Below are 26,771 nucleotides of genomic sequence, written 5' to 3'. Positions count from 1 at the left end.
GTGTAATATTCATGTCATTTTACAGAGTAATGCAAAAGTAATCAGTGTTGGGAAGGTTACTTTTAAAATGTATTTCACTACAGATTACTGAATACATGCCCCAAAATGTATTTTGTTACATTACTCTGAATAATGTAGCGGAATACTTTGGATTACTTAATATATTATCATGCTTTTTACAACTACATGAATGTACTCATCCTGTGTGGTTTTTTTTTTTTTTTTTTTTTTTTTTTTTTTTACTATTACTGAAGGTTACTCGTTATACCAATACCAACTAGATTTTTAAATCTTAATATAAAATGAGTAACGGTAGGTGGACATTAGGTAAGGCTGCACTTTTTGCAGCGATCTCTTATAGAAAACTATTCCGCGCGTATATGAAACAGGTCCACGGCTCCAAACTGAAATAAAGGGACCTCTGGCTAATACGTCGACGTCCGTGTCGGGCTGAAAACTATCTTTACTTTGTTGTCTGGGTCAACTTTGCACAGCGAGACAGAGAGAGGCGTTGAAAGTTATTGTTTTTGTTTTGAGAAAAAAAACCACGAACACAGTGTACAGTCGAGTCTTAATAGCGTATTTACAACTGGGCTCGTCAGGCACTCTTCTTGGCTGCAGTGGTTATTATTATATTTACATGCTTCCAGCTCCCGTTTCTGGTCGGTGAGAATTCGTACTTTTCGACTCTCCTTTTTCTCCCTCCCTCACGCTCACAGACACACAACAGGTATGGCAGTCCATTCTCCCTCAGCATGGACTACACTGCCCATGAGGCCACATTCTTTAGAGCTATGCCTGTAACACTCTGCCTATTGCTTTCAATTAAAAATTAAAATTAAATATTTTTTGAACAATAATTTGTAAAAATATTTCATCACGTCATTATGAGGGCCACAAGTAGAGGTGACATGAGCCGTGAGATTGAGACACAGGCATTACAGCCTCTTAATGCGTGTTTTGTTTGGGTTTCCACCACCATGGAATTACCAAAAATAGAGAGGGTATAGACTAACATATGAAACAGGAAAAGACCCTGTGTACTCCATTTATTTCAACAAAGTAACTGTATTCTGAATACCACCTTTTTAAACGGTAACTGTAATGGAATACAGTTACTCATATTCTGTATTTTAAATACGTAACGCTGGTACATGTATTCCATTACTCCCCAACACTGAAAGTAATGTAATGAGAAGTGTAACAAATTACTTTCTCCTGGGAGTAGTTAAGTAATGTACTGCTTTACTTGTAAGAAAGATGTTCTGTGTAATAATTAAATTACATTATTTTTCTGAGTAATGACCCCAACACTGATCACAAGAATGAAGGGAAATACGTCCAACATGCATAAACATTTGACCTGACAGCATGTAATTAATCGGCACAATGTATTTGATTTGATTTGCTGCTTGGTGATAGTGGTGACTCTCAAAGCAGAGCCAAGGAGATTTGATAAGAGAATCAAGAAGTGATACTGAGAATGGAATCGGAATCTCAAAATTCGTATCAATCCTAATCCAGTGTTGGGGAGTAACGGAATACATGTACCGCCGTTACGTATTTAGAATACAAAATATGAGTAACTGTATTCCGTTACAGTTACCGTTTAAAAGGTGGTATTCAGAATACAGTTACTTTGTTGAAATAAATGGATTACACCATGTACTTCCCTGTTTCATATTGTCGTCGGTCAGGATTATTTGGGTTTGTTTGACAGCTACGTAATGTTGTTCCAGGCGGCAGCGTTACGGTTGCCATGGTTACAGGGTGACGCTCTCTCTCTGCGTGTTTCCTGGGTGAGAGAGCGCTTTTTTGTTGTTGTTGTTGTTGTGCTAAGCTAAAAGGCAGAATGCTACAGGCATGGCCCTAAAGAATGTAGCCTCATGGGCAGTGTAGTCCGTGCTGCAGGGAGAATGGACTACCATACACGTTATGTGTCTGTGAGCGAGGGAGGGAGAGAAAGGAAAAGTCCGAGCTGTCACGGAGCAAAAACGGGAGCTGGAAGCATGTAAATATAATAATAACCACCGCAGCCAAGAAGAGTGCCTGACGAGCCCATTTGTAAGTAAGCTATTAAGACTGAACTGTACACTGTGTTCGTGTAAATAAGTTCCGTTGGAGCAGCCTTTCAACGCCTCTCTCTGTCTCTGGCAAGCAAAGTTGACCCAGACAACAAAGTAAAGCTAGTTTTCGGCTACCAGCCCGACACGGAACCCACTGTATTAGCCAGAGGTCCCTTTACTACGGTTCGGAGCCGCGGACCTTCAGTATCAGTAATAAATCACAGCAATAGTATACAATAGTACATTCACATAGTTGTAAACGGCATGATAATATATTAAGTAATCCAAAGTATTCAGAATACGTTACTCTCATTGAGTAACGTAACGGAATACGTTACAGAATACATTTTGGGGCATGTATTCAGTATTCTGTAATGGAATACATTTTAAAAGTAACCTTCCCAACACTGTCCTAATCACATCCCTAAGAAGTCGTTTGGACCTCTGTGCCAGACAGCAGGAAGGTCTGAAGTTTTTCAACAATGTCTAATGTCTTTGTGTTTCCCTGATGAGCATCACTAATAAATAATACCAATTTTTGCACACAACTTTTATTCCTTGAATTATTTTTCTATTGGCAGCAAATAATTTTATTGTTCTACTAGCACAAATATCAGATTATAAAACGGGAGACATGCACTGTACTTGTTGACCTCATATCAACTCTTAACTTGGACTATGTTGGAATTCTGCCTTTATATCTCAAACCTTTAAACAGCACCGAGTCTGCACCAGAGCATAAGAACTCAAACTGTCTATAGCAGGTTAGCCTCCTTTATTAGAGGCAATCAAGTCTTATTTTTCGGTCCAGTTTAAATTTTGCACTTTTCCACTCTAATTGAGCGCTCAAAGTGTTTCTTACAACTTGCCCCATTCACCCACTCAAGCAAGCTTTTTTTCTATGCTGTTCCTATGTAAGTACTTTCTAACATTCACACACAACTTTCACAAACACACATGCACTGATGTTGTTTCATGCTTAAATTTCAAATGAACTGCTACACAATTTGCCTCACTGTTAGAAAAACCAAATGACAAACTGAGACTGAGCAGAGGCAGAAGGTTTGACCTTATCTTGCCAGAGGTGTAAACGGGGAAGTCTGTTGCACTTTTATACACTGCCTCCTAGTGACACAACCTGAGGAGTTGTTTAAACATAGCCAAACAAACGGGGGTGAATGTACATGCAACAGGTATGTGCCATGCTTAGTTGTTTCATCATAAATGGAATGGCGCAAACATGCAGACTGGTTGGGGATTGAACCACCATCCTTATGATTAATAGATGACCTGCTCTACCTCTTGCAAAGCCAGCTGTGTCTCCCCTGATAAATTTTCTCATATAAAATTTGTAAGTATAGCTGTGTATTTGCAAATGATGGTCCTTGTTGCACATTAAGCGTGTTTCATGACTGATTTCAGTGCAGTGAAAACAGAGGCAGTGGCGGCTACTCTCCCTCCAGTCTATTGATGACCTCCCTCAACATTATGATGCATTTTTCCACCGTTGTTGTCATTCTGACTATAAAATGTAATTTTAAAGATTCTATTAAATGAAGATATCATTATGCTTAATGTGAAAAAAATTCTTTTATATGAAATAAAACTTTGAGCAAAATCTTTTCATTTTTCTTCATTCCAGGATGTCACTCACTTTAGTTTCTGTTAGCAGGAACTTCATGTTGAGCTCAGTTTGATTGAATTCAAATGTGAGAAAATCATTACACAACTGAACCAGCAGTAAATATTAAAGTGAGCAGAGAGACTGAAAAAAAAAAAAACTCTTCTTCATCATGGGTGTAGAAAACTGTCATACAGAGCTGAGCCGAAGGGGACACCTGGTGGACAAACATAGACACGACAAGAAGAATCACTAAAGCGCAGAGGAGCGACAAACAGCTGGAAATACTTAATGAAAAGGATTATCACGCACCATAAAAACACTCAATTTACAACAGTCTAACAGTCTTTTATTATCTGTCTGTATAATGTGACCTTATGTGGCCAACATTGTAAATATAAAGACCGCGGCTCTATCGGACTGTTGATCACGTGACACGAAAAGCGGGAACCGCTAGCTTAGACGACGTAAGCTTCATGTTTGATTAGCACTTAGCCGAGGACTTTAGTTTGGTGATGTTATATGAAAATATTTCAGTTGTGAAGCAGCAATGAGTTCAGTTCAGTATCTGAGAGAGTTCATTAAGGAGAGACTAACTGCTGTTGGTGAAGAAATCTTCTCAGAGGTTCAAAAAACCATCGTCCAGTATGAGGAGGAGATCAACCGTCAGCACAGACTGCTGGATATCAGCCGGAAACCCGACAGAAACTCACACATCATAGGTATGGACATGTTTTTAACTCTGTGCTGTTCAAGCTCAGATTCTTCAGTGTGACTGAATTTACTAGAAGATGTTAAACTGGGTATTTATCAGTGCTGTGGGTCAGTGTCCAGTGATGGTCACTGATAGATTAGGTGTTCTGCTGTTTCGAATAACACTACCCTCAGTGGTGGGAATATCCAGAATAATTTTAAACGAGTTTATATCATTGCACAAAACCAGATTACAATAAATGATTAAATATGTTGACTGAAGTTTATTCTGCAGTTAAATTTAATGAAAGCTCCTTTTTTGATTGACATATTTTGATTCATTTATTTAAAGTGTTTGTGAAACAGATTCCACTGTTGAGTACATCAAGCGTCAGTGTTCCTCTCCAAGCACTGAGACTGTTCAGTAAAGATATAGGTAGATCTCAGATATACAATACACATTTAACAAGTTGTTATCAGACTTCTCTGAAGTGGATGACATGTTAGGAGGCAGTAAGAGAGGAGGAAAGACCACAGGGGAGGTTCATGGCTGTGGTGAAGGAGGACATACAGAGAGTTAGTGTGAAAGAGGAGCGTGCTAGAGATAGTGTGATGGAGGCAGATGATCTCCTGTGGAGGCCCCTAAAGGGGGCAGCCTTTTAGGATGGCTGCCAAACACACAAAGTGCTTTTTAAAAATAGTGTTTTCTGTTATTGTTCATCACATTAATGACCTTTTTATTGTGTTTCTTTTCTCCTCAAGACCTCTCACAACAACATGACTGTAAGGAAGAGGAAGGTCTGGATGAGCAGCAGGTCTGTAACCAGGAGAGGAACTCCAGTCTGGACCAGGAGGACCCAGAGCCTCCACAGATTAAAGAGGAACAGGAGGAACTCTGCAGCAGTCAGGAGGGAGAGCAGCTTGGACTGAAGCAGGAGACTGAAGGCATTATTGTCTGGACTGATGAAGAGCGACTCACACTGCTGGAGACCATCTGGAAACCAGAGTTAAAGTTGCACAGAATAGGTATGTAAAATTATTATTGCTATTATATAATTAAAATGAATATGACTCATGTAGGATCCTAATCAGAGGTTAAAGTTATTTTATTTCCTTTTTAGAAGAATTAAAAGTCCAATCAGCATGAATGCATCTCTTTTCTCTTAACATGTAACATTAAACCTTCACTTGGTATAAGTCAAAGAAACTGACTTGAAGTCTGAAACCTAACGAAGCTGTTAGCTCAATGATGTTTTATTACCTTAAAGGGTTGTTGGTTGTTTTCTAAATACGGTATTTCCTCGATTATCAGGAGGGTTGCGGTCTGGGACCCACCACATTAGGTACAAATCAGTGAAATGGAAACCATATCTTTTCTAAAATTATTTTTTAGATGTTTTAAGCCATAATAACCCTCCCTACACTCTTTTAAACCCTTTGTATAATCTTAAAACATCTGTATGTGTGTACAGTACCGTATCCTATATGTTGGAGCTATTTGTTCTTTATTTTTTCATTTTGAAATTTGTTAAAGTTTGTTGTTAGTTTACTTATATTTTGGGGTTTATTTACAAGTTTTATTTGTAGGTTAATATTTGTTTCAATGGTTGGTTTGGTTTTGGTGTTTACCTTGTTAAGTCAGTCAGTAAGAGCTGTAGGGCCATTTTTTGTATAAATATAGAGACTGGTATTGGACCAGCATGCACTGGCCTATGTTTTTTTACCAGAGCAGGCGAAGCAGCAGGAAGTAACAAAAAATGAATCTTGTTATTGCCAAACTGGATGAATAAGCCATAAAAACGCAACTTTCAAGTATGGATAGTGGACTTCTTTTGCCTGCGTACAAAATATTATCTCAGTGCAGTAGTAGCTTGTGGATTTGTAATTGTGGGATGTTTGGTTTGTCAAACAAAAGGAATTGCCTCTACACTATATTTTAAAATACTCTGCACATATTTTATACTGTAGACAATAGCCCAGCAACCAGACCCTGAAATTCAACAGATAACAAACTGATGAGCAGTCAGGCCGAAGCCTCCATTTCTACCTGTTCATGTTTATAAAGTAAAATCACTATGACGACCACTTTAAAGCCTCTTTCTGTTGGTTTTCATTTTTAATTTGTGTTTTCGGCTTTGTGTTCATACCTTAATACTAAGAGAAAGATCATATGTGTGTCCTTATTAGGATAGGGATTTGTGTTGGTGTGTAGCTAATTAGTAGAAAATGGATTTCAGGTCATTTTCACAGAGAAATGTGAAAGTAATGAGAATATTCTGAGTTTAGAAAACATTTTCACCGTTTTTCTGTCATTTTTTCTCCGTTTGTCTCTTCAGACCCCACACAGCAGCAGGTCTGTGACCAGGAGGACCCAGAGCCTCTACACATTAAACAGGAACAGGAGGAACTCTGCAGCAGTCAGGAGGGAGAGCAGCTTGGAGTGAAGCAGGAGACTGAACAAAAACTAAAGAGTGAGCAGCTCCTTTCTCACAGCTCTCCTGAAGCAGAGAGCCAAGATCAAGTAGAAAGCCAGCATGTTGATTCAGGTTCAACTAGAAACATGGAGCTGAAGCAGAGAAGACATCACAGAAAGACAAGTCACGATCAGAGAGTAGACAACACTCCTGCATCAGACAGTCAGAGTAAAATTGAAACACAGACAAATGTTCTAAAATGTGACAGCTGTGGAAAAACTTTTAACTCTAAATCCGATCTGACTTCACATCAGAGAGTTCACACAGGTAATAAATCGTGTTGTTGTTGTTGGACCTGTAGGACAAAATTCAGTCAGTGCTTGAAAATTCACACAGGTAAGAAATCACATCCTTGTAGCACCTGTGGGAAGGAATTCAATCGGAAGTCAACACTGAAAACTCACATAAGAACTCACACAGGTGAGAAGCCATATTCTTGTAGCAGCTGTGGAAAAAGATTCAGTGAGAAATCAACACTGACAATTCATACAAGAACTCACACTGGTGAGAAACCGTTTTCTTGCAGAACCTGTGGGAAAAGATTCAGTGAGAAATCAACACTGACAATTCATACAAGAACTCACACTGGTGAGAAACCGTTTTCTTGCAGAACCTGTGGGAAAAGATTCAGTGAGAAATCAACACTGACAATTCATACAAGAACTCACACTGGTGAGAAACCGTTTTCTTGCAGAACCTGTGGGAAAAGATTCAGTCAGAAATCAAAAATGGTAATTCATACAAGAACTCACACAGGTGAGAAACCGTTTTCTTGTAGCACCTGTGGGAAAAGATTCAGTCAGAAATCAACACTGACAATTCATACAAGAACTCACACTGGTGAGAAACCGTTTTCTTGCAGAACCTGTGGGAAAAGATTCAGTGAGAAATCAAAAATGGAAATTCATACAAGAACTCACACAGGTGAGAAGCCGTATTCTTGCAGCACCTGTGGAAAGAAATTCAGCCAAAACACACACTTAAAGAAACACATGAGAATTCATACTGGTTGAAATATTCATGCTTACAAAGTGTGAGACAGCTGTGAGTGATTTCAATGCAGTGAAAGCAGAGGCAGTGGCAGCTTGTCAAGTGTGCTAATCTCCCTCCAGTCTGTTGGTGACCTCACTTAACATTAAGATAAATCCTTCTGTTGTGATTCTGTGATTTATCAAATGTAATTTTAATGATTATATTCAGTGAAAAGATCATTATGTTTAATGTGAACAAAAAGCTTTTATATGAAATAAAACTTTGAACAAAATGTTTTGAACAAAATCTTTTCATCTTTCTTCATTCCAGGATGTCACTCACTTCTGAAAATGTGAAACTAATCTTTGGCTGTGTTCACACTGCAGGCGAAAGCGCATCAAATACGATTTTTTTGACCCTATGCGACCCATATCCGATCATGGTATGACAGTGTGAACGGCACAAATCCGATATTTTCAAATCCGATCTGGGTCACTTTCGTATGTGGTACTGAATCCGATACATATCTGATGTTTTAGAAAGCGACTGCTGTTTGAATGGTCACGTCGCATTAAATGCGTCTTTTACTTCACTGACACAAGACAGACGCCAGTTATCAGCGCCGGAAGAAGACATCGCGAACGCTTCCTGGCCATCCCGTGTAGATGTTAGTGAAACAGTTGGTAAGACAGCGTTGGAGAAACGTGAACATTTTATTTGTACTGTATAATCGGCAGATTTTAACAGAAATCTGCAACTATCCTTTCAAGTAGTGATGGGACGTTCTGTATCGAGGCTTCGAAGCTTGTGTCGAGTAATGGAGGGGACGTTTCCGCGATGCGCGTAACGAGGCTTGCTTCATTTATGGGAGGAGCTGAAAATGATGACGTCCGAAGCCTCGCTGCCCGCTGTACCACGTGACTGGTTCAGGAAGCGGTTCGAACTTTGCCGCGAGCTATGACAGCGATATAAACCGCTCAGACTTCATTCATAATGTGGGTGTTTGATGGAGAGTTGCGGTTAGTGAGAGTTTGGAGAGAGTTTGGAGGTTTATGAGAGTGAGGAGAGAAAGTCAGGAAAGAATGGAGCCAGCTAAGAAGAGGAGGATGTCCTCCCCTGTGTGGGAACATTTTGATCTTATTTCTCCCAACAAGGTATGTAAACTTCTACAGAAGATGTATTTTCATAATACTGATGGTGCAATACAATTCATGTTAAGCTGTCTTTACTTTTGTACAAGGTGAAGTGTTTGCTATGTGCCAGGGAGCTGGGATATAAAAACAACACTTCATCCATGCTCAGGCACTACAGAGCTTTGCATGAGAATAAGGGGAACACCGATTGTGGAGCAAGACCAGGTGAGCCATCAAATGCCATGATAATATAGCATGCAGTAATGTTACTAAATGATATAACAATATTATACAACTGTAATAAATTACGTGTGTGATATTTATATTTGTGCTTTGTTTTTATTGTCTTTCCTCAGGAGAACAATCTCAAATAGATGAAGACCTGGTTAACATGGTGATTGAGGACTCCCAGCCATTTAGCACTGTGGAGGACAAAGGATTTAAAAGATTTGTTAAATCATTAAATCCTAGCTATGATTCACCCCACTAAAAAGGTTATAAAAGCAGTGAAACTTTAGTTTTTACAGAATAAAATGTGAAGAGGCAGGACTGAGGCTCAAAGCCTTAGTGTGTAGCTGTCCATACCTCAACGTTACAAAAGCACAACTACTGTCCACACCCCAACCACACCTCACCTCACAGTAAATGATCATTTCCATTTTAAGCATTTCCAAATAATCATTTTCCATACTGCCAGTATAAATATACACAGTATACTGCCATCACTACAATATGCATGTTTTACACACTCCTTTTGTTGTTGACATTTACAGACTGTGTGCAAAATGCCACACTCTTCAAATTCATGCCAACTAATATTTTTACGTCCAGTAGATGTCCTACTAGAGCAAATGAAGCTTCAAGACGCTTTGCGCTGGGGTGAACCAATTGGATGAAAAGCTTCAGTGCTTCATGAAGCTTCATCTGCCCATCACTACTTTCAAGCACCGCTCCTCTCCTCGCTTTTGGCTGGATATACAAATGATATATAAAAGTCACTTTGCAAATAACAGAATTCAGTTTTTGGCACCATCAGCTCTCCTTCACAGTTGAGTGACATCCAACTCTTAATCCATAGAGTGTATAATGATTTTGGCCAAGTCTCTAAAGCTCTAACAACCTCAATGCTTCTGCAGGGCTTTCCTCAAACTTAATCATCCCAAAGGTGTTCTATTAAGTTGAGGTCCTGGCTCTGCACATGCCAGTCAAGTTCTTCCACACCAAAATCGCTCATCATTGTCTTTATGGACCTTGTTTTGTGCACTGGTGTGCAGTAATGTTGTGACAGAAAGAAACCATGCCTAAAAATTTTCCACTAAGTTTGAGTCAGATAATTGTCCAAAACATCTCAACAAAAAGTCTCTGCTTTCAAGGAGAAAATAAAACAGGAAGAGTTTTCAGCTCTGTCTGTCCTTTTTCTTGTTTTTCTACTTTCAAGAGAAAATGTTATTTGCTCAAGTGACATCATCCTCACTATAAACCATTACTCACATACTGTGTCACCACAAAAAAAGAAGAGCTAGAAAAACACATTAATTAATCACAGGTGATCTACTTCTTAGCAATTTTCATGACAAATTTTTTTTTTCCTTTTCCCTTGGTTATTCTCACAGACACTTCTGGTGTGACTATCACACAGGTGTTGAACTCCAGGCCTCGAGGGCCGGTGTCCTGCAAGTTTTAGATGTGTCCTTGATCCAACACAGCTGATTTAAATGGCTAAATGACCTCCTCAACATGTCTTGAAGTTCTCCAGAGGCCTGGTAATGAATTAATCATTTGATTCAGGTGTGTTGACCCAGGGTGATATCTAAAACCTGCAGGACACCAGCCCTCGAGGCCTGCAGTTCGACACCCCTGGAGTATCTCATAACAACAGGAAGCCAGATGTTTATTATAACCGAAACTCAAAACTCAGGCTGAGTAAAACATCATTCCAGTGATACACAGCGTCCAAAGCAGCAGCTATACATCGCAAATAAAGTTGAGGAAAGTTTCTTCATTGTTGCCCCAACTGTTGCGATTGGTCAGGCCCACAAAAATACAACAAATGTGATATTTTTACATACAAGGCAGAGGTTCCAAAGTGGGGGGCGTGCCCCCTGGGGGCGCAGAGCCATTGCAGGGGGACTGCGGCATGAATTAAAAAAAAGAAAAAAAAGAATACTTGGACACTGCTAGCATAATGGACAGGTTTTTTGACAGGGCTCACACACAAACGCAAGGCAGAGGCTAAGGCATCGCCAAATATGTTTCCAAACCAACTTCCTTTCAAGCCAAACACTAGAAAATATGATGAAGCATATCTTGCCTTTGGCTTCACCTGCACAAGTGTCAAGGTAGGTCTCCGCAACAGAATTAGTTTCCCCTGCGTCGGGAGCACGCACTGGACTGTTTATGTTTTTGAACCCATTTTGCACAGAGAGGCATTTTTTGAGAAATGTATTGATAGCAATGTTGAATATTATTACACAGGAAAAAAACCAACTATACCTAAAATAATTACACCCTGACGCCTCCGCCTTTCGAAATGGAGGGACAGTAACTGTGTATGTTTATGTAAGTGTGTAAAAACTGCAGATAGTCAGATTAACAGCAACACTATTTTGTCTCAATCCGTCCTAAGTAGAAATTCATCTCTTGTAAACAATAACGTGGCGCAAAGCGTGACGTGAAAAAAAGCACACACCTTGACATTGCGTGGCGAACTCTGTATTCTTCGTTATTTATTGCAGTTTACTTTTATTTGTTCAATTGTTTACCAAAGGTTTAAGGTGTGAAATGATTGCAATGGAATTTGAAAACAAAGTATGAGTGTGTGTGGTTGGAGGATGTGTTTGTTTCAAAGTTTTCTGAGCTTTCTGAACTGTTTATCCTCCTCAATAGTAAAGGGCTGGGAATCCTTCATCATTATATTGACCAAGGCCTCATCCACATCATTCATCTCTGCTGATGATAAAACAAAAATATAGTATTCATTTGGAGATGTCAGTAATTACTCATATTTAAAATATAAATTAAAGTTGTATAATACAAACATACCATGTGATTTTTAAAGGTTTTAGCCAGGTTGGTCTCCTTGTTTTCCTGCAAGTCTCTCTAATACTGCAACAGAGCTGAGATTTTATTGTTCAACACAGCTAAGTATTTACAAGTATTTATTAGTATGAGCAGAACTTATTAGGAGACATCAGCTCCTAATAAGTATGCTCAGACAGGTGAAAAATACACCTTTCTTGCGGGTTCCATTAGATAAAAAGACATTTAAATACATTAAAAAAACAAACAAACAATAAAGTCAAAAGTCCACAAAGTGTGACCTGTAACTGCCCCCTATTTTAATGTCACGCCAAACGCGCGAACCCGTTCATAAATTTGTCACGTGGTATGGCCGGATCGCGGGACGTCTACGTCATCAAAGACGTCATCAACAAGCGCCTCAGTTTCTAGTTTCGGTTTAATCAGCTCACATTTAGAAACCTCGACACAGAAGAAACCGTCACGTTAGTGTGTATGGATCCGCCCAGCCTCAGCTGAAGCAGCAATGAGTTCGTATCAGTATCTGAGAGAGTTCATCAAGGAGAGAATAACTGCTGTTTGTGAAGAAATCTTCTCAGAGGTTCAAAAAAACATCGTCCAGTATGAGGAGAAGATCAACTGTCAGCACAGACTGCTGGATATCAGCCGGAAACCCGACAGAAACTCACACATCATAGGTATGGACATGTTTTTAACTCTGTGATGTTCAAGCTCAGATTCTTCAGTGTTTGGTTGATTGGTGATAAATCTGAAAGTTTATCAGCTTCTCCAGGATTTCTCTAAGCTGATGTTAGCTGAGAGCAGGAAGCTGTTACTTTGGTGATGAATTCAGAGGAGCAAACGGTGATAGTTCAGGAAGAGCACACACACTCTTAATGAGACAGTGTGGAAACTGTCTGCTGACTAACATTGATGAAGATGAGCGTACACACCAACTGTTTATTCCATTTATTCTCTATTAGAGCCTCAAAGTAAACACACACACACACACACACACACACACACACACACACACACACACACACACACACACACACAGTGACTCTCCAAAGCACCAGAACATTACAAATACTGCTATAATTAATGTCTTTACATCTGCAGCAAAAGCAAGAAAACAATCAGTGGATAAAGTTTCTCTTCACTGAAGCAAAGTATAATGTCTAAATGGGTCCCCCTGTTTCCATGAAAATATAAGTGTCTGTTCAGAGAAAACAAAGTGCTCAGGGACTTATTGAAGCAACAATGTCAACTTTTAGCATTAAACACAGAGTAAAGTGACTTTACTACATAATGGCTGAACTGGGTATTTATCAGTGCTGTGGTTCAGTGTCCAGTGATGGACTATGTTGTACTGGTGCAGGTTCATGGTCACTGATAGGTTAGGTCCTGGTAACAGCAGAGACTTTATAAGAGAGAGGTAGAAGTTTTAATGACACATGTTAGTGATGTTGATAGACTCAGTCAGTCTTAACATGCTGTGCAGCCTCCATTACGATAACATATGTGTGTGAAATGGACCGGCGAGCTACTCAATTGGTGCATCTCTAGTTTGCAAATTTGAGCAGTTGCATAATAACAGTGAACTCCACCAATCTCAGACGTTGCCTTTTTCAGTTTAGGATCGTGGGTGTCGTTCTTTGAAGAAAAGTCTCTTTTGTTATAACAAGCTCGATATCATACAGACATTTGGTTTCTACAGGAGCTCATACCATTGTTTCACAGTGTCATAATCAAAATCCCTGAATGGCATTTTTACTTTGTGAGCTTCAGTGTTGAGCTCTGTTGTGACAGTGGTTATTAACTTTCCCTGTTGAGACAGTATTTCTGCTTGAGGCTCTGTGTTTGCTCACATAAAAAGAACTGTTTGATGCGCCTTCTTTCTGTCTTCTTCATCACAAAATGGACCAACTAAATAATGCCTGCTCTGATCAGAGACATTATCACATGAGCTGGTGATGAAGATCTACAGGGAACATACAAGAATAACACCAAAATGCAACATTGTCATTACAAATATAACAATATGTCACTCTGTTTTTCCTCAAGACCTCACACAACAACATGATTGTGAGGAAGAGGAGAGTCTGGATGAGGAGCAGGTCTGTAACCAGGACAGGAAATCCAGTGTGGACCAGGAGGACCCAGAGCCTCCACAGATTAAAGAGGAACAGGAGGAACTCTGCAGCAGTCAGGAGGGAGAGCAGCTTGGACTGAAGAAGGAAGCTGAAGACATTATTGTCTGGATTGATGAAGAGCAGCTTAGGCTGCTGGAGATGGTCTGGAAACCTGAGATACAGTCACACAGAACAGGTATGTAAAACTGTGATAGTCATAATAAAACTGAATATGACTCATGTAGGTATGGAGAAGGCCTGCAGAATTAGGGAATGGGGGCAAAGAGAGCATTGCGTAACACCAAATTTTATAGCGCTGTTTATCTCTAGCAGAGTGAGCCTTAAAGTTTTTTACCTTCTGGTGACATCACCAGTCCAGAGAGACCATCCCCATCAAATTCCTCAGAACACTTCTGTCTGTGTCTGCTAGTGTCAGTGTGCAGTCCACTTCCAATACATATTTGTAGAATAAAAGATTCTACAAATGTGTGATACAAATTATGAGGTAATTATGTAATATAAAGAAATCAGGGTATATGAGCCTTAAAGATAAAACAATACATTTTAAGATTATACAGAGTGTTAAAGCAATGGCTTCAACCTACAGCCTTTAAACTCGAGATTAAAAAGCTGTCTGAATACAAATCAGTCTATATGTTACCACATATTTGTTTCAAGTATCAGCAAGCAAAGACGGGGTGATTAAAACATTAGCGTACAATAATGGTTGCTAGCTTGCACGTTTTTTTTTTTTAAATAAGATCATGTGACCCTTTAACCCTTTCATGCATGAATGATGACAACCTCAATCTGGATTTTTTTCTTAAGTATTTTTATTCATCTTTAGACATGAAAAAAAAAGATTTTTGAACTTCATTTTTTAAACATGTACTTTTCAAAGAGTTTTTTTTTACATGTCCACTTAGGTGGACAATATAGGTTTTGACAAATGAATGAATAATATACACTGTGTAAAAATGATAACATAACAAAAATACTTTTTCATATATTTCAAATATATTTTATAACAATATAAGAATATATTTAACAAATATAACTGGTCAGCCAGTGGGTGGCAGGGCATGGAGTGACACATCAGTGTAGTGTCTGTGAAGGTTCTCAGTCATCCAGGTCATTATAGTCTAAGGAGGTTGGAAAGAAAAGTGTCTGGACTTCTTTAAGTTGCTTGAAGACGTTTCACCTCTCATCTCTAAGCTTCTTCAGTTCTAAGGTCAAATGGTGGAGAGTCCCAGATTTAAACTCAGTGGGAGTTTCCCCCCAAGGAGGGACAAAGGACCCCCTGATGATCCTCTACCTAATCACATGAGCCAAGGTGTGAAAGCGGGTGTGGGTCCCAATCAGCCAGGGTTTCGGGTGAGCTCATTGTTAAACCTGGCCCCACCCTATCATGTGATTTCCTGAGGTCAGATGGCCCAGAATGTGAGTGGGCGTTAAGGCGTCTAGGAAGGGATCTCAAAACTGGATTATAGATGGCAGACAATTGGTGTCGTAAACCACCGCCTCTGTCCAAAGATGGTCGCTCACAGTGGACGTAAATGGCTTCTTTCACTCCTCTTTCAAACCATCTGTCCTCTCTGTCCAAAATGTGAACATTGGCATCCTCGAAAGAAAGAGGATGCCAACGTTCACATTTGTGTAGTGGTTTATGTGCAAGTACACCATCAACACTGACAGAAATACTAATAGTGACCACTATGTGTGCAAGGGTTAATTTGGAATGAGGTAATGAGCAGTATGTATACATCTCTTTTCTGTTTGGTCAAGTTTATTGTACTAGCCACTTTTAAACTACAGTCATTCAGTGTGGTTCACAAGATAAAAACCAAAAATTTTAAAAAAAAAAAGGAGGGGGGGGGGTCAGAAATAATACTTATAGTGATAATAACAACAAAAAATTACAATGATGGTAATACTACCTGGTTAGTTTAAAACAATCCTGAATACAGTTACTTTAGAGCTTCCATCCATTCTTTTCCACTCATCCTTATCACTGTCGCAGGAGCCTATCCCAGCTGTCATAGGGCAAGAGGTGGGGTACACCCTGGACAGGTCACCAGTCCATTGCAGGGCTAACACATGGAAACAGACAGCCATTCACACATGGACAATTTAGTATAATCACTTAACCTAACCCCACTAACTGCATGTCTTTGGACTGTTGGAAGAAGCCTGAGTATCCGGTGAGAACCCCACACAAACACAGGGAAGAACAGGCAAACTCCACACATAAAGGCCTGGACCAGATGGTGGATTCTAACTCAGGACCTTCTTGCTGTGAGGCAACAGTGCTAACCACCAGCCACCCTGTTGATATTTTTATTTTTTTATTTTTTAAATAGCTAGGTTTGGAGGAGATCTGACTTCAGTGGGTAGTTGGTTCCAGCTACAGGCAGCATGGCTGTTGAATGTGTTTTCAAACCGTTTAGTTTCAGGTTTGTGCACTACCAGATCACCAGATCTTGCAGACCCAGACACACAGTCAGAACCCAAGCTATTTAATGATTAATAAATATATAAACAGTTATACTTAAAAGTCCTGTATATTACTGGAAGCCAATGTGGGGAGCTGAGAATTAGAGTGATGTGTGCTTTCTGCTAACTATACAAACAGCTGTTGTGTCTTTTAGGAAAATCAATAAAAAGACAGCTGCAGTAGCCAACTCCTCAAGAAATAAATAAATGGATCTCTCAGTTTAGCTATATTTCTAATTTCTATTCAATTCAAATTTGTGTTATTCATACAGAGCACAATCCTAACAACAGTTGCTTCAATGCACTCCTACAGTAAGAAGGAAAAACTCCCTTTTAACAGGAAGAAACCTCCAGAAAAAACAGGTTCACAGCAGGGCAAGTATCTGCCCTGACCGGTGGGGATGAGGGCAGGAGGAAAGGACAAAGAGATGCTGTTAAAGAGAGCCAGAGATTAATAATATGTAATGATTCAATGCAGAGAGGTCTATTAACACATAATGAGTGAGAAAGGTGACTGAAGAAGGAATACTGAGTGTAGGGCGATCGTGGCTCAAGAGTTGGGAGTTCGCCTTGTAATCGGAAGGTTGCCGGTTCGAGCCCCGGCTCGGACAGTCTCGGTTGTTGTGTCCTTGGGCAAGACACTTCACCCGTTGCCTACTGGTGGTGGTCAGAGGGCCCGGTGGCGCCAGTGTCCGGCAGCCTCGCCTCTGTCAGTGCGCCCCAGGGTGGCTGTGGCTACAACGTAGCTTGCCATCACCAGTGTGTGTGAATGGGTGAATGACTGGATGTGTAAAGCGCTTTGGGGTCCTTAGGGACTAGTAAAGTGCTATATAAATACAGGCCATTTACCATTTACCATTTATCATGGGAATCCCACAGCAGTCTACACCTATTGCAGCATAACTAAGGGAGAATTCAGGGTCACCTGATCCAGCCCTAACTATATGCTTTCTTAAAAGTAAAGAGGTTGTCTGTGTCCTCTAGCCAAATATTCTAGAAAACGCCAGTAAATCTGCAGCCCGAGGACGAAGTGTTTTAATGGAGTGATATGGTACTATAAATTCATTAAGATAAGATGGAGCCTGATTATTCAAGAACTTGTGTGTGAAAAGCAGGATTTAACAGAATGCTAATGAAGAGACCCTGATATAGTAGAAATATGCTCTCTCTTTCTAGTTCCTTTCAGTACACTTGCTGCAGCACTTTGGATCATCTCAAAGCCTTACATAGCCTTCCCAATAATAACAATTTACAGTAGTCCAAACTAGAAGTAATAAATGCATGAACTAGCTTTTCTAGAGAGGATATTGGTATCTTTTCAGTTTCTATGCAAATGGAAGAAAGCAGTCCTATGTATTTGTTTAATATTGCCATAAATTGCCATAAATAATTTAATGGTTTGGATTTAATTTGGCCTTCATTTATTTATTTATTTAGTTCACACTTGGTTCAACAGTTTCAACAGTTTTATCCTTTCATACACACAAACCATGCTTTCCCTTGATATAACACTCTAACCATGCGTGAAAAGGAGCAGGAAGAAGAAAATATTCTTATTAAACCCCGCCTCCTATCTGCGATCCAACTAATATTAGAAGTGGGCACCATAAACCAAGGAACACACTAGCATTTATGTCCAGATCCTAACGCAGACCAAACAACACATTTACAATCAGCAATATACCACATCACATAATAACAAGGAGAAAAAAAAAGTAAATAGAATAAATTAAGGAGACAGAAAGAGGGAGAAAAAATTCCCTTCTTCAATTAACTCCAATTTCTTTCATATTCTTCATATTGATTTATTATTTTAAACCTGTAACAGTTTTTTAAACAATGTAAATTTGTACAATTCTTTAGATTATAATGAAGAGAGTTCAGCACAGTCGTATACCCCTAACCGTTGACTCATTAATCTTTGTGTAGTCCTAGCTAGCTGATGCTTAAAATGATATTTTCTTCTGCTGTCTTCACCTCCCGAACACATTGAAAATCAATTTTGTAACTTGAAAGGCAAAGTATTATTTTTAGCCTTAAACATAATTAATAGTGTCCGTAGTTTCACTAAATCTTCTCATTTCAATAGTTTCAATTTTATAAACAATTTATTTGTATGTTCTCTATATTTAACATTATGAATCATTCGTATCACTTTCTTCTGTAATAAGTATAGAGGGTTTATAGTATTCACATATGTATTCCCCCAAACTTCCATGCAATAACTGGGGTATGAGAAAGACAATGTAAAGTATAAGATGCGCATTGACTTGTAGTCTAATAAATCTCTAACATTTCCCAAAATATAAATGTTTTTGACTATCTTCTTTCTAATATACTCAATATGAGATTTCCACGTTAAATTTTTATATACTATTACACCCAAAAAGCTAAATTCAGTAACTCTTTCAATCAATTCTCCAATAGTGGACATAATAAATTATTCCTGCTTTACACCATTACCAAATATCACAAATTTTGTTTTTGTCAGATTCAAAGATAATTTATTTACATCAAACCATTTTTTAAATATTACCATCTCAGAAACCATAATTTTAACCAAATCTTTCAAATTCTCTCCTGAGCAATAAAAATTTGTATCATCTGCAAATAAAACGAAATGTAACCTTTTTGATACGTCACAGATATCATTGATATATAAATTAAAAAGTTTAGGTCCCAAAATAGAACCTTGAGGAACGCATTATACAATCTTCAATCTTTCAGAGGTGTTGCCTTAATATGGCCATTGAAAGTAAAGCTTGATTTAAACCTATGCAAGAAATCTACGCCCCAATTTACGTTGTAATTGGAAGCTCCTTTCAACCTTCCGTGCCATTCAAGATGTTGGAGGCTGCATTGATATGACGTGTAGTTAGGCGTGGGAAGGTTACGACCTAGGGTTAGAGCAGTTTCTGGTTACGACATTGTTTTCCTGGATAGGCTCTGTAATTTTTTACACAGGTCTTCAGTGCCTGAAGTCTGAAGATGTAAACTAAATGGCTTTGTTTTTTTCTGTTTAATTGAAGGAGAATAGATGAATGGAATTAAGTTTTAGTTGTGTCCAGACATCCACTTTTCCAAGGCACAAACATAATGAGAGCACAGAAATGAATCTGGGTATCATTTACATATTTGATATGTTGGCTTATCACAGCTAACTCCTAAAAGATGTCATGAAGAGACAGCATATGAAGATTAAATAGGACAGTCCCATGAATTGGTCATTGTGGGACTGCACACAGAATCATGGTTTTTTGCATTTCATAAATGGGTGCTGCTATCCCTTAGTGTTCGTCAGTGTTGCCAACTTAGCGACTTTGTCACTATATTTAGAGATTTTCAGACCCCTTTTTCAGCGCTGCATTTCTGCCTTTTTTTTCTAAAAAGCGACTAGCGACAAATCTGGTGACTTTTTCTGGTGTTATTAGGAAGACTTATGACCACTTTTTGATGTGAAAGCACATATCGCTCTTACACTCAACAAGCAGCAGGTGCTGCCATGGGCACCTCGCCCATGCCAAAGTGCTCACAGGCAGCAGATAGTCCTAACGCAGCAGTCCACGCCCCCAGCTGCTGTCAGAGCAGAGATGCTCACAAAAGTAACTCCGCCATAGTGCCTGTTTTGGGTCACTTTTGGGGCTGAATAAAGGAGGAGGGTTAGACTTGTGACATTTAAAAAAACAATAATTGCTAAAAGAAATTTAATTTGTAGTTATAAATATATTCTAAATGCTTTAAAGGTGTTTTTTATTCACAGTATGTCTTTTCCACAATGTTATTTCTCTCTCCTACAGCATCCATTACCAATTATGGAGATTAGGCAATTAGGTCATTTAGTGACTTTTAAGAGAGCTAATAGCGATTTCCTGTTCCAGTCACTTCCTGTTCCAACATACCGTGGTGCTTTTCTTAGCTATTTAATTTAAAAAACTTACACTATGAAATAAGAAATTATAATCTTCCCATACTTCATCCAAAGCACTCTCTCTGTCTATTCACTTTCTAATTTATAGTCACAGTTTTCACTCACTGTGTCTTTAGGGTTTCGCTAGCTTAGCTTAGCTTAGCTTAGCTCGTAGCCGACTTGCTAGCAGCATGACTTCTTCACCAGCCAGGCCCCTGTAGCTGGTGCAGCCAAAAGTAGCATAGGCCCCGCTAGCTGTCCACCCGCAGACTGCCCTGAGCAGCTGGGGAAACAGGATGACTTGGAGACGATAAGGAGGAAGCATAATCTTAAACAGAAGCCCCAGGTACACCACCAACCTGTTCATGTGTCTAACCACTTTTCCCCACTTGGCGACACACCCGCCAGGGATCAAAACCTTGTAACTGTCGATTCTGTTCTGAGACATGTGAAGCTACAGACACCATCAACCATAGTCAATTGTCTTCCAGGAGTCAGAGCAGGTGACATGGAGGGAAATTTAAAACTGGTGGCTAAACGTAAATTCAATCAAATTATAATTCACCCACCACTTTAATCACACTCTAGATCCTATTTTAACATATGGCATAGAAAATGAACATTTAACAGTGTTTCCTGAAATTGATTGAAGAAAATAAGAACAAACCTAGATTTATCTTTAGCACTGTAGCCAGACTACCAGTAATGACTTCATGAACTTCTTCACAAATAAAAATGTAACCATTTAAGAAACAATTAAATGTTATCTTACGTGTGGGACTAATAAAGGTTATCTTATCTTATCTTATCTTAATGACCTTAAAGTACTATATCCAGAGGTGGGTCGAGTATCCAAAAATTGTACTCAAGTAAGAGTAGCATTACTTTAAAATATTATTACTCAAGTAAAAGTGAAAAGTAGTCTTCAAAAATGTTACTCAAGTAAGAGTAAAAAAGTACTTGGTGAAAAGACTACTCAAGTAGCGAGTAACTGTTTGAAATGTCTGATTTATATTTTAAATAAATGCTATCAGACAAACAAAAATAAATAAATATACAAATTTTAGTATTTTCAACAGTTTTTCACAACATAAAGCTTTTTCCACCAATACCTACAGTAAATAATATAAACATATAAACAGTGCAAACAATTTCCAGTGACAAGATATGCTGTAAACTTTAAATTCATTTTTGCTCCAAATGGCACAGCAGCCTCAGAGAAAACATTAGAACGAGGCATCTTCAACATATGTACATACAAGGCAGCTCAGTTTACCATAAATTGTATGGGTGTGCATTTATTTCTGCATATTTAGCAAAAATGTGCCATTTCTTAACTCAGTGAGGTGATGGTTAAGCTTCAGCAGTTTGCTCTCAAGGTTCTTGCTGTGACGCTGTAACTGTTTAGCAGTGAACAGGAGTCCTGCATGACTGAGAAGTCCTTCACAAGCTCCAGATGCATGAAGAGCAGTATTGATTTTGATCAACAGCTTCTTGATGTGAGGAACGCCATGCAATATAGCCACACCTCCAGTGAATGGACATGAAAGGTACCTCTCCAGTTCCCCTGCTTCTGGCTTTCCTGACCCCATGGATCCATCATCTTCATCGGTTAGGCTGCTGTTTGTGCTGGCCTCATCCAGCTCTGAGTCTAGGTGATGTCTGATGAAGTTGAGACCTGTGGAAAGATGTATGGTTTTCAAAAGAATTAGGTCTGGTCATTATAGTGCTGTAAACACTGCCAAGCTGCAGATGTTTGGCAAGAAGATTTGATCACACTGGAGATGTTTTTTACTAACTCTTGTAGAAAAACAAAATCCTGTCATTCATATCCCGCACAAACAGTTTGCAATGAATTCCAGATTAAGTTTAAAATAAGAATGCGTGCAAGGCTAAGCAGTGCTAGCCAATGGATCCTCCTGTTTGGCTGTTACTCTGGGAAAAGACGAGAAAGACGTTGATGGAAGCCGTGACTGGAGCTGCGATGTAGCCTATATAATATTTATATTGTACGAACGTGATAATTATGTATATTGTAATAACGTGATATTATATTGTTCAAACGTGAAAAGTATGTTGTTAGAACAATATACTTTTCTATTTTTCTTTTGGCTGGGTGGCAGCTCTACGCTTACGTATCTGAGGCTTTTCAATGTGGCCTCACAAAACTATCACGACTACAACAACCATGAAAAGAGCTGGATGGACACTGCTGCTCAATTGCAGCTGCCTGGTCAATGTTTTCCATTAGTAATTTAGCAAAGTTGATGGTGGTGGTGTCTGTGTGTCTGTAAGACAGAGAGAGGGACAGCGAGAGACAGATTCTGTATGATAAGCTTCATGTTATGGACGCACAGTTTGAGCACTCAGGTCGCATCAGAGCATCAGGCCGTATAGTGTGAGACCCTGCATCGTGACCTATGAACTTCTAACCTCTGCGATTCAATTGTACAGTTTGAGCAGGAGCTGAATAACGCGACTGAAAAAATCGCAGTGTTTGCCCAGCTTAATGCAGACTGTTTAAACTAAACAAGCTGCTTTTTCACATAATAAATCCTGCCAGCCGCAGTATTGCCTTCTGTTTTAACAGTTCAAGCAGTAGAGACGAGCTGTTTGCATGCGCGTTGAACTCCAGCGTCATTAACCAGGCTAGCTGTTAGCTTATAGCTCACGCTAGCTAACCAGCGAGCAGTTAAAAGGACAGCCGAAGCTGCACAAAACACCCACAAACTTATCTCACTACAACGTAGCGCCGAAAATATGACTCACAGCTCGAGCTAGACACAGCTGCTGTAACATAAGACTGACATCCAGCTAACACAGCTAAAAAGATATTTAGAGAAAACTTACCGTTTCATCAGGTCACACGAGTTGAGTTGTTTCACGCTGGTTTGTTTTGGCTCTTACTGAAGACACCGACACTGAAGATATAGCTGTTCTTTTGTACTGCTTTTATGCGAAACATTCTTTGTATATGAGGCCAAGGGTGTTCATCCTCTTCAGCTCTAGCGTAGACAATTGGCTCTGCCATGTTTTCATGTTTCTTCTTTCCGTGTGTCCACTACTTTGAAACGCTTGGGCCGCTCTGCCCGCCACAGTTTAAAAAAGTCACCGGAAACTCCACTGGCGGCATATTATCTAATGTGTTAAACTAATTATTTTTTTTAAAGTAACGAGTCGAATTTTGCAAATGTAGCGGAGTAAAAGTACCGTTTCTTCTTCACAAATGTACTCAAGTAAAAGTAAAAAGTATCGTGCAAAAAAGGTACTTTAAAAGTACATTTTTTTCAAAACCTTACTCAAGTAAATGTAACGGAGTAAATGTAACTCGTTACTACCCACCTCTGACTATATCACCCCATTAGAGCACTTTGCTCTCACACTGCAGGCTTGCTTTTTGTTCCAAGAGTATTTAAAAGTAGAATGGGAGGCAGAGCCTTCAGTTTTCAGGCCCCTCTTCTATGGAACCAGCTTCCAGTTTGGATTCAAGAGACAGAGTAGGCTGCTGGGGGATTCGCATGATGCATTGAGTAGTTCTTCTTCAGTCACCTTTCTCACTCGCTATGTGTTAACAGACCTCTCTTCACTGAGTCATACTTGTTATTAATCTCTGTCTCTCTTCCACAGCATGTCTTTATCCTGTTTTCCTTCTCTCACCCCAACCGGTCGCAGCAGATGGCCCCGCCCCTCCCTGAGCCTGGTTCTGCCAGAGGTTTCTTCCTGTTAAAAGGGAGTTTTTCCTTCCCACTGTCGCCAAAGTGCTTGCTCATAGGGGGTCATGTGATTGTTGGGTTTTTCTCTGTACGTATTATTGTAGGGTCTACCTTACAATATAAACCGCTTTGAGGCTATTGTGATTTGGCGCTGTATAAATAAAATTGAATTGAATAAGTATAAATGTAGTCAAAATAATCCTTGCCTTCAAGATAAACAAACTAAGCCTTGTTCCTGGGAGATAAAGTGAATTTTGTAATCTGTCTAATAGTACTACTCAAGTTATTTGTTTCTGATCGGTTCATTGGTTTACTTTTTCCCTCCAAATGAGTGAGACACGGAAATGCTAAGAAACTCCTGCTTACTTATACTGGATTAAGAAAAAAAACACATTAAAACTATAACACTCAGTAACAAAGCTTTGACACTGTGAGCACAAAGAAATGTTTCTGAAGCAGCACAAATGTGTAACACTTAAACTGAGAAATCCACTTTCATTTACCAAAAAACACACCAAAATCACTACATTTCACACATTTATAGACATCCACACATTAAGCTGATCTTTATTAATAAGAAATAAGTAATTTGCATCAGTGCCCAAATAATTTGTCACTTTGTACTCTTTAAATTTCACTGTTACATGGTCACTACATAGAGAGCTGCTAATGATTCAGATCAGAATGCCTTTTCTCAAATGTTTGTTATTAGTTAATTTATTCCCTATTTCTCTCCAGACCTTCACCAGCAGAGTGTCCGTGAAGAGGAGGTGGTCACCAGAGAGAAGCAGGTCTGTAATAAGGAAAGGAACTCCAGTCTGGACCAGGAGGACCCAGAGCCGCCACAGATTAAAGAGGAACAGGAGGAACTCTGCAGCAGTCAGGAGGGAGAGCAGCTTGTACTGAAGCAGGAAAGTGACTACAGTGAACCAGAACCAAACAGTGAGCAGTTCATTTCTCACATCTCTCCTGAAGCAGAGAGCCGAGATCATGACGAAAGCCAGCGTGTGGACTCAGGATCAGCTAGAAAGGCAGAGCTGAAAAAGAATAGATATGGCAGAAAGAGAAGTCGCAGTCAGAGAGTAAACAACACTTCTGTGTCAGAGAGTCAGAGTAAACCTCAGAACAGGCATAAGCATCTGATATGTGACATATGTGGAAAGCTTTTTCAAAGGAAATCCAAATTGATTAGACATCGGAGAATTCACACAGGTGAGAGACCACATTCCTGTAACACCTGTGGGAAAAGATTCATTCAGAAATCACATTTGAGTACTCATGTAAAAATTCACACAGATGAGAAGCCACATCTTTGCAGGACCTGTGGAAAAAGATTCAAACTAACCTCTGCATTGCAACGTCATGTAAAAATTCACACAGGTGAGAAACCGTATTCCTGTAGCAGCTGTGGGAAAAGATATAGGCGGCTTGAATATGTAAAGACTCACATGAAAATTCATGCTGTTTAAAGTGTCTTCCTCAGAAAATGTGTTGTGATTCGTCATACTTCTTTTTGACAGATGGAGGTTCTGCTGTTTGTTTGTTGTTGTTGTTTTTAATTTGTTGTTATGGAGCTCCATTAATCCATTTACACACAATCTTATCTCAGAGTGAACTCAGCTGACTGAACTTACTCTGATCAGCTGCACTGGAACTGAAAACTCAGAATTGCTGATGCCAAAATTAATCAGCTCTTGAACATGCTTCCCAGAATAGGGCAGTTTATTACCTCATTATTATATAGTCAGGGAAAAAAACTTTTTGAACCTCTGCTGAAATTGTAAGTCTGCCTACTAACAAAGGCATTATCAGTCTATGAATTCAATGGTAGGTTTATTTGAACAGTGATAGAACAACAACAACACCGAAAATCCAGAAAAATGCAAAAAAAAAAGTTATAGATCAATTTGCACGTTCATGAATGAAATAAATATTGGGTCCCTTTGCAAAACATGCTTTAGTGCTTGGTGGCAAAACCTTTGTTTGCAATCACAGAGGTCTGATGTGTCTTGTAGTTGTCTACGAGTTTTGCACATATCTCAGTGGGGAGTTTGTCCCACTCCTCGTTGCAGATCCTCTGAGTAATTAATGTTTCATGGCATCTCAAACCTTCAGCTCTTTCCACAGATTTTTCTATGGGATTAAGGTCGCTTAGACCAATCCTTTGTAGCCTTGACCATGTGTTTTGGATCACTGTCATGCTGGAATACCCACTAACGACCCATTCTCAATGCCCTGGCTGAGAGAAGGAGATTCTCAACCAAGATTTGACAGTACATGGCCCCTTCCATCCTCTCTTAAATCCGGTGCAGTTGTCCTGTCCCCCTGGCAGAAAAACACCCCCAAAGCACAATGTTTCCACCTCAATGTTTAACAGTGAGGACGGTGTTCTTGGAGTCATAGGCCATATAGTTTTAGGCCGTATGTTATATGTATGTTGTTTTATGTTTTTATCTTCCGTGTTTTTATTGCCTGTTTCTATTGTAAAGCACTTTGTAGTTTTTCACCTGTGAAAGGTAATGTATAAATAAAGTTTGTTTACTTAC

At 39.3% G+C, this 26,771-nt stretch overlaps 2 protein-coding genes across 2 annotated transcripts; both read left to right on the top strand.

The window, feature by feature from the left end:
* Window positions 1-3,897: 3,897 nt before the first annotated feature.
* On the top strand, window positions 3,898-8,118 carry LOC116310470 (zinc finger protein OZF-like). Its single transcript, XM_031727249.2, has 3 exons — window positions 3,898-4,409; window positions 5,143-5,406; window positions 6,717-8,118. The coding sequence occupies exons 1-3, from the start codon at window positions 4,238-4,240 to the stop codon at window positions 7,865-7,867; spliced, it is 1,587 nt and encodes a 528-aa protein (XP_031583109.2). The 5' UTR covers window positions 3,898-4,237; the 3' UTR covers window positions 7,868-8,118.
* A 4,272-nt stretch (window positions 8,119-12,390) lies between these two features.
* On the top strand, window positions 12,391-26,771 carry LOC116310469 (zinc finger protein 568-like). The gene is made up of 3 exons (XM_031727248.2): window positions 12,391-12,675; window positions 14,045-14,308; window positions 24,964-26,771. The coding sequence occupies exons 1-3, from the start codon at window positions 12,504-12,506 to the stop codon at window positions 25,692-25,694; spliced, it is 1,167 nt and encodes a 388-aa protein (XP_031583108.1). The 5' UTR covers window positions 12,391-12,503; the 3' UTR covers window positions 25,695-26,771.

This window comes from Oreochromis aureus, linkage group 3 (genome assembly GCF_013358895.1).
Source record: "Oreochromis aureus strain Israel breed Guangdong linkage group 3, ZZ_aureus, whole genome shotgun sequence".
Taxonomy (NCBI): Eukaryota; Metazoa; Chordata; class Actinopteri; order Cichliformes; family Cichlidae; genus Oreochromis; species Oreochromis aureus.
This window is presented reverse-complemented; position numbering and strand designations above follow the sequence as displayed.